At 39.3% G+C, this 18,603-nt stretch overlaps 1 protein-coding gene across 1 annotated transcript; it reads left to right on the plus strand.

Annotated features, from left to right (window-relative positions):
• Window positions 1-223: 223 nt before the first annotated feature.
• On the plus strand, window positions 224-17,158 carry LOC142208020 (myosin-6). Its single transcript, XM_075276723.1, has 39 exons — window positions 224-235; window positions 1,850-1,886; window positions 3,167-3,375; window positions 3,532-3,675; window positions 3,794-3,950; window positions 4,148-4,175; window positions 4,259-4,364; window positions 4,709-4,801; window positions 5,002-5,065; window positions 5,562-5,660; window positions 5,808-5,911; window positions 6,154-6,292; window positions 6,532-6,650; window positions 6,737-6,886; window positions 7,383-7,553; window positions 8,415-8,724; window positions 8,807-8,874; window positions 9,044-9,131; window positions 9,496-9,613; window positions 9,699-9,822; window positions 9,928-10,064; window positions 10,159-10,414; window positions 10,518-10,760; window positions 10,859-11,035; window positions 11,120-11,265; window positions 11,382-11,472; window positions 11,668-12,057; window positions 12,413-12,658; window positions 13,179-13,375; window positions 13,841-14,024; window positions 14,102-14,267; window positions 14,533-14,657; window positions 14,781-15,089; window positions 15,187-15,390; window positions 15,539-15,664; window positions 15,785-16,060; window positions 16,178-16,273; window positions 16,473-16,607; window positions 17,070-17,158. The coding sequence occupies exons 3-39, from the start codon at window positions 3,175-3,177 to the stop codon at window positions 17,091-17,093; spliced, it is 5,811 nt and encodes a 1,936-aa protein (XP_075132824.1). The 5' UTR covers window positions 224-235; window positions 1,850-1,886; window positions 3,167-3,174; the 3' UTR covers window positions 17,094-17,158.
• The last annotated feature ends 1,445 nt before the right edge of the window (window positions 17,159-18,603 follow it).

An 18,603-nucleotide genomic window follows, 5' to 3' on the forward strand; every position in this document is an offset into this window, starting at 1 on the left:
TGTTACACAGACGCACACACTTACGCACACACCCCCACCCTAAATGCAGTAACAATGGTCCATAGGTGAATGGTACTGGGCTGGACAATAGATTCAGGGAAGGGGTGGGGGGAATCCCACAATAGAATTAGAAAGATGACATGTTCCTAATAAGGTAGGAAGATGAGGGTATAAGAGAACAAAAGGGGGCACATGTGCTATTGTCACCAAGGCAGAGTGAGCAGCCTGGTCTGGGGTAAGTCCATTGGGCATACACAAAGCTCTTCTAACCCAGTCAAGACTACAAAGCCATCTTGACTCTACAATAGCTTCTGAGCATCATTGAAATTAACATCACATTTATCTGCAACTACTAGGTCAGTCTGTAGCAGCATTTATGGAGGGTCCTAGAAAGTAATTGTCCTAAAATGTAGGAAATGATGAATCGCCAGAACTGATAGAATTATGTGAAGGTGAAAGGATTAAGAGCAGCCATTGACATAGGATAATGGTGACACACGTCTCTTAGAGCCAAATCACTACAACTCATTTGTGGCTTATGTTATGTATGCCTCCCACATGCCAGTGGCTTTAAAAACTGGGGCCATGTCCAAGATCCTACAAAATATGTGCCCGTACACAATGCACTCCATTATACCTATTTGGCAAGTAGCATTCTGTTCTGCATAGGATGTAAGGCAAAGTGAACAGGTCAAACAGCAATGCTATTAGCTGGATCGACATCTATTATATATTGTGGTTGTGGCCTAGAAGAGAATAATAGACAATATCATTTTCATACAATATTTTCACATATATTATTTTCATACAATATTTTCAGGCCCATACACTCTTTAGGGCATGTTGAGGTAACAGGGATCCATCTAAAATGTCCAGATTTCCATGTGCTCTTTGTAGCATGTCATACGTGGTCCAATCTGATCTACTTTTATGTAACAGAACCTATAGACATATGGCTGTTTTAGTACATACTTGCATTTCCCGTTAAATAACATACTTGAACATCTTTCTTCATAAAATTGTGTTGTGCTTTTCCTTTGTAATATTAATATTGCACATTTTTAGCTGGGTGTTAGCATTTTCTTTGCCAAAGGGGTGTGTCCATACACAGTCTGGAAGTGTCACCACTGACTGAACCTTGTGTATTTATGTGTTGTGTACTGTATGTTGGTGTATGTATGTATGTATGCATGTATGTATGTATATATGCATGTGTTGTAAGACTATTGTGAGTCTCTGGTTGTCTACAATGATTGGTTATGGATCCCGAGTGCCACAAATGTCCCATTGCTTTACATTAGCTGCAGATGTGACATATAAAACTGTTCCTCTTATTTGCCCTTAATATTTTTAGGAAACTTATTATGAGTGCTAGTGATATAGTATATGGGTTGTGTGCAATGAAATAAGTGTTATGTGATAAATGTGATATTATAATCATTTTGTTGATTTTACAGATGACATGATGTTATATAATAAGTCCCATGTATTAACTGACAGCATAATAATGTCAAGGTCATCTGATATACATGTCTTTATAGTTCAGAGTAGTAATAGGATAAGGCTCCAATAGATATGACAGCACTTTGGTCATCCCCCATCTCCTGCACCTCTGTTATCTGTCCGACACTCATCTCATTGACTTCTCCCATCTATAAATGGCTCTGTGTCTGTTTTATCACTGGACTCTTATCGCTCCTTCCTCAAAAATGTTAACTACTCTGCCTGGCTTTCAGAAGCCGTCCCTTCCATATCTCTGCGGAGAGGGATGCAAAGTTGGAGATGATGAATGGATGTGAGCCAGATATGCAGTAAAAATGGAACTAAAGCTTTCTTCCCTGTTTTACAGAACGTGTCTTCTCTCTGGTCCTGTCATTAAGAACAAGGTAAAACGAGTGGACAAGTGGCCATTACACCATGTTCAGTTCCTTTGTCTTTCTTCTTGACATTTTCTGGGTGTAATCTTAAAATAGGCGATATTCCATTGTCTGTAGATTAAAACACCATCTTTAATGTTGAGGTTAAAATCCATATGGCAGGTACACATTTTCGTCTGATACGCAGCTCTTTGTGCCGCTTTTGTTTGACATTCAAGGGATATTCACATTTACATGGTTAGAGAAATTAATTTGTGGGATTTGACAATGTTCAGATATTATCCAGCCAAACTCATGGTTATAGTAATAGTTTTAGTTTATCATCTACATCAGTGGTCAGGCTGCTGCGGTACTACAACTCCCAGCATGCCTAGACAGTCAATGGCTACAAGGGTTATGCTAGGAATCGTAGTTCTGCAACACCTGGAGAGACATAAGTTGGAGACTACTGGTGGACAGCATATGATCTTCAATAGCTCAGACATGGACTGTTAGGGAATAGCCAGATGATAATTCCCCAGAAGCTGCTGGTGAACCCTGGAGGGAGGGGCACAAGCGACAGTGAGCCCTAAACTGAAGCCCCCCGCTTTCCCTTCCTATTGCCAGACCCTATCCTAGGTGATAGGCGACAACCACGAGGACAAACCCTCCCTGAATACGTGAAACACAAAACGCAGACAAGACGCACAACAACAAAGGGAGGTCAGGTAGCCAGGGTTCGGTAACAAGAGAGCGATGCAGTGCCAAAACGGAGTCAAGAGAATAGTCAGTAGGAAAGCCAGAGGTCAAGGATTAGCATACAAGTAAATAACAGCAAGAGATACCAGAAAGCAAGGGCAATAACCGGCACCAGTGTGACTGTGAGCCAAGACTAAATAGGGAAGGAAGAACCCGCCCAGAACCTGACAGGAAGAAAAGCTGTCAATCACAGGCAAGACAGATTAACCACTTAATGAACAGAGGCAACCTTGGCAGAAGACGGGTGTGGTGCAAATCCAATTAAGGACTAGAGCCGTGTTCACACAGTGCAACTAAAAACCTTAAGCAAATTGTCAAACTGCACACGCCTCCGGCGCCGCAGCATGCGAGCAGAGGGTGGCGCAGAGGCCCGAACAGGCAGAGATGTTACATGGACACTTTTAACTCTCCTTATATATCAGTTTATTGTATAAAGTTACATTTCTAGGTTGATGGCACTCTTATATTAGTTAGAACAATAATATTCATAACTTTTATATGTCATTGGTACAATGTATATATGTACTTAATTCTAAATTTCACTACTACAGGCTTTACAATGGGTGACGCGAATATGGTAGATTTTGGAGCCGCTGCGCCCTACCTCCGAAAGTCTGACAAGGAACGGCTAGAGGCCCAGACACGTATATTTGATATCAAGACTGAAGTTTTCATCCCAGACGCCCAGGAAGAATTTGTAAAAGCCAAAATCATCAGCCGTGAAGGAGGGAAAGTGACAGCTGAAACCGAAGGTGGAAAGGTATGAGATAATAAAGTGTGAGGTCAGTAGTGCAGTGGAAGACATATCAGCTTGTAGGGAAGCATTAGCAATATCCATTTTGTGTTACAATGCTTAACATAGTTGTAATAGTAATATATATATGAATATAGATTCTTTTTTTTTTTTTTATTCTAGACCGTCACTGTAAAAGAGAGTGACATCCACCAACAAAACCCTCCCAAGTTCGATAAAATTGAGGACATGGCGATGCTGACCTTCCTGCATGAACCTGCTGTGTTGTACAACCTCAAAGAGCGTTACGCAGCCTGGATGATCTATGTGAGAGACTACTGCATAGTTCTGATTCTGTCACATTGTAATAAGAATGTATGATGAAAGATGATAGGTTACCGCAGATATAATACCAGGTTAATTGTGTTCATTTCTGTCCTCACAGACATACTCAGGGCTGTTCTGTGTGACTGTGAACCCCTACAAGTGGCTTCCAGTGTACAATGCAGAGGTCGTGGCTGCTTATCGTGGCAAGAAGAGGAGTGAAGCTCCACCTCACATCTTCTCCATCTCCGACAATGCTTATCAGTACATGCTGACAGGTCTGACACCTTCATCTATGTTTCCTTGTATATATACGATACAGTATATGCACAGCTACTGTTTCTGTATTGTTTGTATTGTGAGCATCACCTCTAATATATACGTCAATATAATAGTGCTTGATCTCCAATGAATATAATAATGTTTTCTTCTGAAAGTGAGAACTCAATAAGCTTTCTGTTTTTTTTTTTCATAGATCGCGAGAATCAGTCCATTCTTATCACGTGAGTTTATCCTTTACAATGGCCATATGTATAATATAGAATTCAGCTTTTGCTGTACTTATATCTCTTTTCATGTTTCTTAGTGGAGAATCTGGTGCCGGAAAGACTGTGAATACCAAACGTGTCATCCAGTACTTTGCCAGTATTGCTGCCATCGGAGGAAAAAAGGATGCAGCAGGTGCCAACAAGGTAATGGCAATGACACTGAGTGGTATGTGAAATAATTGAAAATTCAACTATAAAGAGGGATAGCAAGAGATGAAGAAACTAGCTGCAGTACTGGGACTTCCACAAACACTATAATAGGAGCCCTAAGCCTATGGGTTAGGCAGAAAAGGCTGAGATCTGTGCACAAGAGCTTTGGAGGGGAGAAATTGGGGGATTGGGACCACTTTTAAAGTGCTCATGGGGGTCCCAGATATCCGCCACTGAAAGAATATGAAGATTGTAAGCCAGCGGAATTAGAGATAGAATGAGTTGTTACAATAGGTGGTGAATGTACCTTACCAAAAACCCAAAATTTGTCATTCTAGGGAACTCTGGAAGATCAAATCATCCAGGCCAACCCTGCACTGGAGGCCTTTGGCAATGCTAAGACTTTGAGAAATGACAACTCATCCCGATTTGTAAGAACCAATTTTCACTCCCTTCTTTTTCATACTGTTGTATTTTCTTTGTTTAGATATACTCACTGGTCAATTATAAATCTTTTCTACTCCTCTTATATCATTTACATGATATCATTTACAGCTTTCTTCCTCTCTTTACTCCTATCTCTGTCATTTGGCTTCACTTCTATCTCTTTTTCCATCTTCACACTCATCAGGGTAAATTCATCCGAATCCACTTTGGGGCCTCTGGAAAGCTGGCTTCTGCGGATATAGAAACATGTGAGTTTTTTCCTCTCTGTCAACTTTCTGAGGCCAATAAATTAAGGATTAACAAGACCTTTTGTCTACTCCAGTGATTCCCAACCTTTTCACCATGTGAGAATTGTCACATGCACACATCACCTCTCATTGTATGGACAGCACACATCACATTTCTAATTCTCCTGCCCGTAATGCTGGACCAAATGAGTTAGGCATTATGAAGGCAGAGAAGGAATGACATGTTTTGTCTATGTCATCCAATCCATCTTCAGATGAGCTGAAGACTAACATACCCTTCTCTGCCTTTAATGTGAAGTCTTCTACCAGGGAATAAATAGCAGAATTAGCTTTAATAATTCCAAAAGTTCCACAGATCCCTGTTTGGAAACACTTATCTACATTGCTGAGTATATTTCTTACTATTATATTCATGTGTCAATTCTACCTACTGGTGTTTCTTCTATATCCCCATCATTTGCTTTTCAATAACTTCCATGCTCTCTTTTCTTACCAGATCTCCTTGAGAAATCTCGTGTCATCTTCCAATTGAAGGCTGAAAGAAACTATCACATCTTCTACCAGATCTTGTCCAATAAGAAGCCTGAACTTCTTGGTGGGTATTTCCTTGCTTATGTTTATAGGACACCATTAAGAACCATCATTTAGATTCCAGTTTTTTATTATGCACATCTTCTATATAAAAGTGTAAATCACATACTATATTATATCTAACACAAGCATTTGTGGTGTTTAATTGCAGATATGCTTCTGGTCACTAACAACCCCTATGACTATTCCTACATCTCCCAAGGAGAAGTTACCGTTGCCTCCATAGATGATGCTGATGAACTTATGGCAACAGATGTAAGCAAACCTATGTGACTGAACCTAAATAAATTGAATTTACTTTGCACAGTAACAAGGGTTTTACCATAGTAAAATATTATTATGTACATGACCGAATATGTTCATGACTTCTTGTCTATCTCATCTATTCCCAGTTAATGGTAGCCTGAGTTCTGTTTCCTTGACATGTGTATTCTTCAAAAATATTCTCTCATTCCTTTGTGATTTTTTTCCTGCATGTTTTACCTTCTGCCACATAGAATGCCTTTGATGTTCTGGGCTTTACTCCTGATGAAAAAGTTGGGGTTTACAAGCTAACAGGAGCCATCATGCATTCCGGAAACATGAGGTTCAAACAGAAGCAGAGGGAAGAACAGGCAGAGCCCGATGGAACTGAAGGTATGATACTACATATAAATGGCTAAATGCAATCAGTTATTATATAGTCCTTGTATTATTTCAGACATGTATGTCATATAAGCAGTTCGATGGATCTACCTAGTTGCACAGCAATAATGATGACCAATACCTGCAATGTTGGTTGCTGCACACATACAGTATGTGTCTGCTTTGTAGATAATAAATGACCAATGATATGTGCCTGTTGTTACTGTACATGAACCTTTCTTGTACTACAGAGGCCGACAAAGCTGCTTACCTTATGGGCCTGAACTCTGCTGACCTCCTTAAGGGTTTGTGTCACCCTCGTGTCAAGGTGGGAAATGAATATGTCACCAAGGGACAAAATGTCCAACAGGTCAGGATTCTTTTTATTTATTTGGAGTATGTTCTTTCTCTTTCTTGTCCAGGTCTTTTCATTCAATACATTTTCTCCATATTCAGGTTTACTATTCCATCGGTGCTCTGGCCAAGTCAGTGTACGAGAAGATGTTCTTGTGGATGGTGGTGAGAATCAACACCACTCTGGAGACCAAACAGCCCAGACAATACTTCATTGGTGTGCTGGACATTGCTGGATTTGAGATCTTTGATGTAAGTATTAGGTCAGGCTTCTGAAAAGCATACTGTACACGGAGTCAGTTATGTAATAACTTGTTTAGCTATTAGTTATAAACGTAAAGGAATCTAATTGAAAGGACTGGTAACCCTGCTGCATCTACATCAAAGGCTTCAGGGAACACAGTACAGTATATTACCAAATTGCTTCAGATCAAAGCCATTTATTCCAAACATTTCTACAACTTGTAGGCTCACATCTACAACCACTGTCACAGAATCTGTTAAAAATTGCGGAGGAAAAGTCCTCCATTCAGTAAAATGAAATGATACTAGAACAGAAGCCCGACAGACCCTATTATAGAGAACCAGCCTGATTATGTCATTAGATATTGTATAGTTCAATGGTATGGATGTCAGATAATCTATTAAAAACTCCTGCCCATTTCTTATTTCTTTATTCTTTATAGCAGTTGAGAATGTGCGCAACTCCTATGTCTCCCATTGACCTATATTTCCTTTCTATCTCTAGTTTAACAGCTTTGAGCAGCTTTGTATTAACTTCACCAATGAGAAGTTGCAGCAATTCTTCAACCACCACATGTTCGTGCTGGAGCAGGAAGAATACAAGAAGGAGGGCATTGAATGGGAGTTTATAGACTTTGGCATGGACTTGCAGGCCTGTATTGATCTCATAGAGAAGGTAAGAGCACTGAAACTATAGGATCATGAAGGTCAAGGCTAAAACAAACTTCCCTTGTGCAAACAATGAGCATTTCGCAGTGAACACATTATTTACAGCTACAGGAACCTGCATATAGATTTTTCATTTACTTTCAGTTGTAAAATGCAGATATTTGGGAGTATAGTATATTATTGATGGAGCTAAGGCTAATGTACCGATACAATTACGTCAGTTACATGTGTTATACCACTCCCCATATAAGAAAGGTACAACAATGGACATTATGTAAATTATAGTATTAAGTATTCTTGGGTTTTTTTTTTATTCATTATATACCCATTACATATAATTTAGCCAGTATTACCTTATTTAGTTATTTCTTTCTATTTGAATCCATCTCTTCTGCTAAGTCTTGTGACTCTAACTCTGACCTGATGAAATGTACATGAGTTATGATGGACTATACAACACAGTCATTCCAACTAGTCACTAACTACTGATGAACAGACAGTTCCTGTCACACAGCTAAAATGAAGGAGCTCACAGCTCAGTCTCCATAAATATACACTTATAGTCTAATAGATTATTTAGGAGAATATAGTGAGAAGGATAATTGAACTGCCCTCCAGCAGGTAGATACAGTACAGTCTCTAACTGCCCATCTGATGCTGTGCTGATGTATCATGAGATTGATAGCAAATCAGAGAGAAAGAGAAATATAAAGCCAAGATGGTTTAGGGATATGAGTGCAGTATACATGAAGGAAGACTGGAGTGTGACAGACAATCAGGTGAGGGAAAAAAAGTTCCCTTAAACTTATTTAATGCTTTTTTGTTAACTGCAAGGCTTTCTGTACATGACACATCCTTCTCTTTACAGCCTATGGGCATCATGTCCATCCTTGAAGAGGAGTGCATGTTTCCCAAAGCTTCTGACATGACCTTTAAAGCAAAACTGTATGATAACCACCTGGGCAAATCCAACAACTTCCAGAAACCACGGAACATCAAAGGGAAGCCTGAGGCTCACTTTGCTCTGGTCCACTATGCTGGTACTGTGGACTATAATATTAACGGCTGGCTGGAGAAGAACAAAGACCCATTGAATGAGACTGTGGTGGGCCTGTACCAGAAGTCATCTCTCAAGCTGCTGTCTCATCTGTTTGTCAATTATGCTGGCTCAGATTCAGGTAAATCTTTTGCATTTCTATGAATTTTTTTTTATTTATTAATAAATGAAGACCAACAGTATGTTATCCTATCATCCTACAGACAGTGGCAAAGGCAAAGGAGCAAAGAAAAAGGGTTCTTCTTTCCAGACAGTGTCAGCTCTGCACAGGGTGAGCATCATGTAATTGTCTAAGCAAGAATATTCATAACCACTACTAGAATGATCATGACAAGTTCTACATTTCTCAGATGTCTGCCTGCCTGTATATTCTTTGTGGTTTTCTTATGTGTTTTGTAGGACATAACTATTTTGTGAACATTTGTTTTCTATTTCAACAGGAGAATCTTAACAAACTAATGACCAACCTGAAAACCACTCACCCACATTTTGTGCGCTGTATCATCCCAAATGAAAGGAAATCTCCAGGTAACTCTACCTGAAATATGACTTGTATGTCTACAGTACAATATTAATAATACGGGCGGCCGGGCCCAGAGTACACCAATATTGTATTCCACATAGTGCATATGCTTCTGTACCTCGCACAGAATTATACTGGTTGGTTGTCCACATGCTTAGTCACAGATCTATACAATTACTCTCTTCTATATACATATTCATGAGGAGGGGCAGAATGCTGGAGTCTTCCAGTCTATGATCAGTGGAAAAAACAGGGGCTGGACTCTCAACAACCTAACACTTACCAACTTACTGAAGACTGGAATACCCCTTTAAGTACTATTCAAGGCTTTATGCACTGCATTCTCAAAGTGTTTGTATTTTTTTGCAGGAGAGATGGACAATCCCTTGGTAATGCACCAGCTCCGTTGTAATGGTGTGCTGGAAGGTATCAGAATCTGTAGAAAAGGATTCCCCAACCGCATCCTTTATGGTGACTTCAGACAGCGGTAGGTTGACCTCCTCATGAACCTTCGCATTATATTTAAAAAATTGAACTAAATCACTTTACAACATTTTTTTTATTTTTCATAGTTACCGAATCCTGAATCCTGCAGCTATACCTGAAGGGCAATTCATAGATAGCAGAAAAGGGGCAGAAAAACTTTTAGGATCATTGGAGATTGATCACACTCAGTACAAGTTTGGACATACAAAGGTGAAACTATAGTTACATTGGAATTATGTTCATCTAAAATAATGATATCTTTTTTAGTTTTTTTTTATTTGTCAGTTAACTTCTGTATACAAAACTTCTTCACAGGTCTTCTTTAAAGCTGGTCTTTTGGGTCTTCTGGAGGAAATGAGAGACGAACGTCTCTCAAGAATTATTACACGAATTCAAGCACAATCTCGAGGATTACTCATGAGAAGAGAGTTCAAGAAGATTTTGGAGCGCAGGTGAATTGAACTAAATCAATGGGCTTCCAAATTTTTCTGTTGTCGGTCATGTGTAGCGGTAATATTATAATGACTTTGTGTCATATCTTTTCAGAGATGCTCTTCTGGTAATTCAGTGGAACATCCGAGCTTTTATGGGAGTCAAGAATTGGCCCTGGATGAAGCTGTACTTTAAGATAAAGCCTCTTCTTAAGAGTGCAGAGACAGAAAAGGAAATGGCGAATATGAAGGAAGAGTTCCAGAGGCTGAAAGAAGCCTTGGAGAAATCTGACTCTAGACGCAAGGAACTGGAGGAAAAAATGGTTTCTTTGCTGCAAGAGAAAAATGATCTGCAGCTACAAGTCCAATCTGTAAGTATGAAATTATGGAAACATACCAATATTTTAGTTCCAGAACACACATAAATGTGACTCTACAGACAAATGAACCATAAACTTTCTGCAAAAATTATAGGAGCAAGATAACTTGAATGATGCTGAGGAGAGATGTGACCAGCTCATCAAAAACAAGATCCAGCTGGAAGCCAAACTAAAAGAGCAAACCGAGAGGCTGGAAGATGAGGAGGAGATGAATGCAGAACTGACTGCTAAGAAGAGGAAGCTAGAAGATGAGTGTTCTGAGCTCAAGAAGGACATCGATGACTTAGAGCTCACCTTAGCCAAAGTGGAAAAGGAGAAGCATGCCACAGAAAATAAGGTGAACATCTTTTGTTTTCATACTATAAAAAGTTTGCTTGTTTTTTAAGTTTTTTTTATATTTTTTTAATCTCTGAAACACATTTCTGTTTCTTGCAGGTCAAGAACCTGACTGAAGAAATGGCAGGTTTAGATGAAATTATTGCCAAACTTACCAAAGAGAAAAAGGCTCTACAAGAGGCTCATCAGCAAACCCTTGATGACCTTCAAGCAGAAGAAGATAAAGTCAATGTTCTGACCAAATCAAAAGCCAAGCTTGAGCAGCAGGTTGATGATGTAAGTGGCACAAATCAGTACAATTTACAAATAAAGTAAAAGAGTTGAATGAAGTCATTAAAGACAACTGCTTGTTCTGCACAGCTTGAAGGATCCTTAGAGCAGGAGAAGAAAATAAGAATGGATCTAGAAAGAGCCAAGCGTAAACTTGAAGGTGATCTCAAATTGACCCAAGAAAATGTTATGGATCTTGAAAATGATAAGCAACAGCTGGAAGAGAAGTTGAAGAAGTGAGTAGAATATAGAACATTATAACTTTGTTACACTACACACATGCAAATGGTCTTTTGGATGTGTCCTAAAATACATGCATGTAATACATGCTATCATTATCTTCATGTTACAGGAAAGAATTTGAGATCAGCCAGCAAAACAGCAAAATTGAAGATGAACAATTACTCGGCATGCAGCTTCAGAAGAAACTGAAGGAACACCAGGTATACACAGTTATCAGTATCCTCATTTTACCTGTCAACTGATATAATATGATTTCTTATATATTTTTATCAAGATAGACCATGACCTTTTAACATATATCATGATTGACCACTTTAGCGTTATTTAAAACTTACAGAATTTACAAATTTTTTTGGAAACTAATAACTGATGCATATATTTCCACCTCTCCTAAGGCACGTATTGAAGAGCTGGAGGAGGAACTAGAAGCAGAGAGAACAGCAAGGGCTAAGGTAGAAAAGCTCCGCTCTGACCTATCCAGAGAGTTGGAGGAAATCAGCGAACGCCTGGAAGAAGCTGGAGGAGCCACCTCAGTGCAACTTGAACTCAACAAGAAGCGGGAGGCAGAGTTCCTGAAACTCAGGAGAGATCTTGAAGAGTCCACTCTGCAGTCAGAGGCCACCGCTGCCGCCCTAAGAAAGAAGCATGCAGACTCTGTGGCTGAACTCAGCGAGCAAATTGACAATCTCCAGAGGGTCAAACAAAAACTGGAAAAGGAGAAGAGTGAACTCAAACTGGAGCTAGATGATGTAGCTTCCAATATGGAACAAGTAATAAAAGCCAAGGTGAGATAAGAAGATTATATATAAATGATCTATATATTGTCTTCTACTTACAGCTCCTTACTGGTGCTGAGAATGCATTAAGAGCTTGGTTCTCTAAAGTGGAGCTGGATAATCAGTGTTATAAAGACTAATACAATAATGCTATTAAGAACTTAAATTCCAGATAAAAATGGATGACTAAATTAGATCAGAACACATTAGGAATATTACAAAGACAATTTGTGAAATCAACTAGTTTTTTGAGCTTAATCTTGTATGTTATCAGTCATTACCTGTATATTTAATTTGCTTTAAAATACTCCAAAATATGTTTTTTTTTTATTGTTTTTTTTAAATTTCTCCTTTTTATCCACAGGCCAACTTAGAGAAGATGAGTCGCACTTTAGAAGACCAAATGAATGAGCACCGAACCAAATATGAAGAGACTCAAAGATCACTGAGTGATTTTGTCTCACAGAAAGCTAAGCTGCAGACAGAAAATGGCGAGTTGTCACGTAGGCTAGATGAGAAAGAAGCATTAGTATCTCAGCTGACAAGGGGAAAGCAAACCTACACTCAGCAGTTGGAGGACCTCAAGAGACAGATGGAGGAAGAGTCTAAGGTAAGAACCGTTGTAAACAATGTCTTACAGTCTACATCACTGATTTCAAGATGCTGCTGGGGTGATTCCCCACGGGTGCCACGACAATCCAGAGGGGAAATGGTGGCATATCCCCATTTCACTACATAGGTGGAAAATATAGGATGGTGTAGCTTTGAAGGTACAGTCACATGGTGCAGTTGTCTTTGCAGTTATAATTGCATGGAAATGGAAAAATGCATGCACGTTATATATGGTTTTAGATGAGGTTTCTTTCAAGTGAACGTGAACAAATTTATGTTTCAGATGTAAATTCAAAAACTCTGCTATAAAAAACAGAATTGTAGCTTTTTGTCTTTTGGTAAAAATGATTTGGTAGGGGTGCCCCAAGAAAGTTTGTGGTGCCGCGAGTCTTAAAAGTTTAGGAAACACTGGTCTACATTGAATGCAAGGCAAATTCTCATCAATATTTAGTTTGTTATTATGAAAACACATTTTCCATTTTAATTTTGTAAAATAATTAAAATCTTTCTCTCTCAAGGCTAAAAATGCTCTAGCCCATGCTCTACAATCTGCCCGTCATGACTGTGATCTGCTCAGAGAGCAGTTTGAAGAAGAGCAAGAAGCCAAGGCAGAGTTGCAAAGAGTTTTGTCTAAGGCAAATTCAGAAGTGGCCCAATGGAGAACCAAATATGAGACTGATGCCATACAAAGGACTGAGGAGCTAGAGGAGGCCAAGTAAGTGAGATGATTTAAGCTCATCATTGTGTACTTATATATTTGATATGGAATTAACAGGACTTAAACTTATTTTATTTGACTTGTGTACCATTATTTCTTTGGTTTGGCTGATGTGTTATGTTTCGTTGAATTTTGCTTGGCTCCTTCCCTTCATTGCTCATGTAATCCACTGCTTCTCTAACATAGGAAAGTATCTGAATGCATCCCAGCTTTATAATTCCTTTCAACAGAGAAGCTTTTTGCTTGGATTATGTTTCATGCTTCTGTATAAGACGAGCATAAAGCTTGTTTGTTAGAAGGCTCTTCTTCATTTGGGGCGCCCAAGGTGGGTGAAATGATGTGGTGACAAGCATGATATCTATTTGTATTTGCATGTATAATGTATAATATTATTTAATCATGGTTATTGGCTCACCTTCAATATCTACAAATCTGTAAACCTTATTACACCTTATCTGTTAGGAAGAAACTGGCACAAAGGCTTCAGGAGGCAGAAGAAGCTGTAGAGGCAGTCAATGCAAAATGTTCATCCCTTGAGAAGACGAAACATCGTTTGCAGAATGAAATTGAAGACCTGATGGTAGACCTGGAGAGGTCAAATGCTGCATCTGCTGCACTGGACAAAAAACAAAGAAACTTTGATAAGGTGATTATAAGCACATGCGAAGAGGAAACATGGGAAATTGGTCGTGATATATTTTTAACAGCTTTTTTGATATTCAGATCCTAGCAGAGTGGAAACAGAAATTTGAAGAGTCACAGGCTGAGTTAGAGTCTTCTCAAAAAGAAGCCCGTACACTTAGCACTGAACTCTTTAAACTAAAGAATGCCTATGAGGAGTCCCTGGAGCATCTTGAGACTTTAAAGAGAGAAAACAAAAACCTACAAGGTATGTCTTAAAAGTAGGTGTTGGTGATCTGTCAATCATATAAGGAAACCTAAACCAAAATTCCATTCAATGGTGATACCCAATGAAAGACACTTATTTCCTATCCACATTATTCAGCTATCATCAGCAGGCCCATATGAATGGAGCGCCAAAATCATGTGGGTTTGTCAATCAATATAAATGATTCAGGGCCCCTATGCTTGGGATAAGTGGGGATGCCAGCATTAGGACCCCACCAATTTGACAAAAAGGATTTGTTTTACAGAGGAAATCTCAGACCTAACAGAACAACTTGCAGAGGGTGGAAAGAACGTACATGAACTGGAAAAGGTTAGAAAACAACTAGAGCAGGAAAAGATGGAGCTCCAGTCTGCTTTGGAAGAAGCTGAGGTGAGCACAAAGCAAACATTAGGTTCTTTCAGATACTGAGATCAAGTCTTACCTATTTCATAGTCTTACGGTTTTATACTTCTGTGTGACTATAGCCTGTAAAGTGTAGCTTTCCTTTTTCAGGCCTCTTTGGAGCATGAAGAAGGAAAGATTTTACGTACCCAACTTGAGTTCAACCAGGTAAAATCTGACATTGAGCGCAAATTGTCAGAGAAAGATGAAGAAATGGAACAAGTCAAGAGGAACCATCAGCGTTTGGTGGAATCACTTCAAACCTCACTAGAATCGGAGACTAGAAGCCGCAACGAGGCCCTCAGGATTAAAAAGAAAATGGAAGGAGACCTTAACGAAATGGAGATTCAGCTAAGTCAAGCCAATCGTGCTGCAGCTGAGGCCCACAAACATTTGAAGGTGGCACAAACCAGTCTTAAGGTAAATTGCCTTGTTGAGATATAAGAATGCTTACACATAACCAAATGTAATGTTATATTGAAGTACACTCCTAACCGGTTCATGTTACCAATCATAGGACACACAAATTCAATTGGATGATTCACTGAGAGCCAGTGAAGACTTAAAAGAAAACATTGCAATTGTGGAAAGAAGAAACATGCTGCTCCAAGCTGAACTTGAGGAACTTCGGTCTCTAGTAGAGCAGACAGAGAGAGGACGCAAGCTTGCAGAGCAAGAGTTGATAGAAACCAGTGAGAGAGTCCAACTTCTCCACTCACAGGTTAGGGAGGAACCTTAGTATTTTAGTCTCCACAAAATCTCATGTCCTTTAAATTGGTTCTTTGTCTAAACCCAAAACTCCCTGAAAAAAAAATACTTTCCATCTACATTTTTTTCATTTTGACATTTTCATCTATTGTATTACACAGAACACAAGTCTGATCAATCAGAAGAAGAAAATGGAGTCTGATATTGCCCAACTGCAGTCAGAAGTTGAAGAAGCCGTTCAAGAATGTCGCAATGCAGAAGAAAAGGCGAAAAAAGCAATCACTGATGTATGTACTTGCAACAAGGAAGTTCCAAGTATTCATCTCTTGGCCTGGCTACCTGTATGCCACGATGGCAGACAAACTGACACTAAAATATTGTACTTTTTACATATTCCCTCGTGACAGGCTGCCATGATGGCTGAGGAATTAAAGAAGGAGCAGGACACCAGTGCTCATTTGGAGAGAATGAAGAAGAACATGGAGCAAACTATCAAGGATCTTCAGCAGCGTCTGGATGAGGCTGAGCAGATTGCCATGAAGGGTGGTAAGAAGCAGCTGCAGAAGCTGGAGGCTCGAGTCCGGGAACTGGACAATGAGCTGGAGGCTGAGCAGAAGCGCAATGCAGAGTCTGTAAAGGGCATGAGGAAGTATGAGAGACGCATTAAAGAACTCACTTACCAGGTATGACATAAAGATGAAGGATTTATTAAAACCCGAGTTAGGAAACTTGTGTGGATCATAGTCTTGTAAAAGCTAAAAACTAAATGGCTTTTGTACATCTGTCATTTATTGCTGTAGACTGAAGAGGACAAAAAGAACATGGCGCGTCTGCAGGACCTGGTCGATAAGCTGCAACTTAAAGTGAAAGCTTATAAGAGACAAGCAGAAGAAGCTGTAAGTATACTAAGTTACCAAGTTACCATCTGGCCCGACAGAACTTTTCTAATTGCACTTGATAAAGGGCTTGGTTTCAGCCTGAAACGTGTCGTGCCGTACTGTATTTATCCCAATAGAAGGTTACTAATCAGAACCTTTGGATTGAGTTGTGTTCTGCTCTCCTTATCTGTTAATTCACAATATATTTTACCTATAGGAGGAACAAGCCAACACAAACTTGGCCAAATTCCGTAAGGTCCAGCATGAGCTTGATGAAGCTGAGGAACGTGCAGACATTGCAGAGTCTCAAGTCAACAAGTTAAGAGCCAAAAGCAGAGATGTGGGAGGCAAGGTCAGTCTTCTCAATTTCAATAACCTTGCCACATTTTAATAATACTTGAAATCTGCCTAGAATTCAAGCAAGTATAGAATCATTACAAAGGCAGAAAAAACACATCATGACTCTTCATGTTACTATTGTTTCTTACATATAAACCATCAATGATGTATTCTTCACTCTACAAACAAAGGCACATATTATACAAAATGTAACCCTTTGGTGACCATATGAAGTCATCCATCAGGTTCCATGTGAGTTACAGAGGATCTATTATGTATTCATATACTAAAACATGTCCAGCTGAAGGGCAGTCCTATTGATATGTCATAAAATTCCTTGTTAGGACCACAACAGTCTGCAGAAGTCATAAGATAGCTTGGATTGACGTTATCGTAAATTATTTTAATCAATTAGCCATTTATGTAACCGTTTCATCATCAAATCAATGATCCTTTTTTATGATTGTCTCCACAGCAAAAACTCCACGATGAAGAGTAACTGTGATCCCAGAAGCTCCTAATGTTTTATTAGATTACTGTACATACTATGTAAACAAAGCTAGAATAAAGAATGTCTGCAAAATGCAAACCTCAATGAATGTTTAGCTGTGTCTTCTTTATACATTGACGCCTGCGTTCAACTTTGTATACAATGGCTTCATCTTCCTTAAATAGGGAAATGAAAAGTTTACAGTCAATAGACCTGTGGAGGTAGCTCTAAGCTCACATTGTTCTGTACACAACACATAGTGTCTTACATAGTGAGTGCACACCAATCTCTGGATGTCTGGATACTTTATACTGAGAAGATATATAACTCTGTGAAAAGATTCAGTTGAACATCTGGTGAACTTCGGCAATTTTTATTTGCCCTTATGAAAAGGTGAAATGAAGAAAAGAATGGCCAAGGCTACACTCGTACATAATACATGCATACAACATATTAGAAGATTATTGTTACTAAGAAAAAATATTGCTCAAAAAAAGGAAAGGGTGGTGTTTGCCAAAAACATATCTACAAGATCTAGAGTATTTTTGGTAAGATAAGTGTAGCTTAAAGAGGACCAGTCACCAAGTACTAAATACTAAATGTCATATATCATTTGATTCTTGTTGTGCCCTGATCAGTTTGTCATTTTTAATTTTAAAATCTGTCTGCTCATTCAAAAGACAAGGCCCTGGAAGATTTTGTTTTTCTCATAGAAAATAAAAGGTTACTGTCACTTAGGGAATAAGAGATATTTTACATATTATACTCCAGGGGCCAAATCTTTTGTATGGGTGGATGGGTTTTAAAAATAAAAATAACAAATTGATAAGTTGCACAGGGAGCATTAACTGATGTAAGGCCTGGTTCACATCTGTGTCGGTAATCCGTTCAGGGGAGTCTGCATGGGGACCCACCCAAACGGACTACCGAACGCATTGACAAGCGGTATGCAGTGAAAGCACACGGACCCCATAGACTATAATGGGGTCCTTGTGCTTGCCGCGAGATCTCCGCTGGGAAAATGCGGACAGAAAAGTAGTTTGCGATCCACTTTCCTGTCCGCATGACTTGTGCTGAGATTGTGCAGAAAGCACACGGACCCCATTATAGTCTATAGGGTCCGTGTGCTTTCACTGCATACTGCTTGTTAATGCGTTCGGTAGTCCGTTCGGGGGGGTCCCCATGCAGACTTGCCCGAACGGATTACTGACGCAGATGTGAACCAGGCCTAAGGCATCTAGTATTTTGTACTTGGTGAAAGATCTTCTCCTCAAACAACATGTCCACCTTGAATTGTTGTGATACCTCTTTGCAAACTCACTCTTTAACTGGCTATAATCCGGCTTCCAACCTCACCACTCAACTTAAACTAGACTAACCAAAATTGCAAACAACCTACTAATCGCCAAAGTCAAGTGACACTACCCTGCACTCCTCCTTCTAGATCTTTCCTCTGCCTTTGACACAGTCAACCACTTCCTTCTGTTATAAATTCTTTCATCCCTTGGCATTGGAGAAT

The sequence above is a fragment of the Leptodactylus fuscus genome, chromosome 1, assembly GCF_031893055.1.
Source record: "Leptodactylus fuscus isolate aLepFus1 chromosome 1, aLepFus1.hap2, whole genome shotgun sequence".
In the NCBI taxonomy this organism is placed as follows: domain Eukaryota; kingdom Metazoa; phylum Chordata; class Amphibia; order Anura; family Leptodactylidae; genus Leptodactylus; species Leptodactylus fuscus.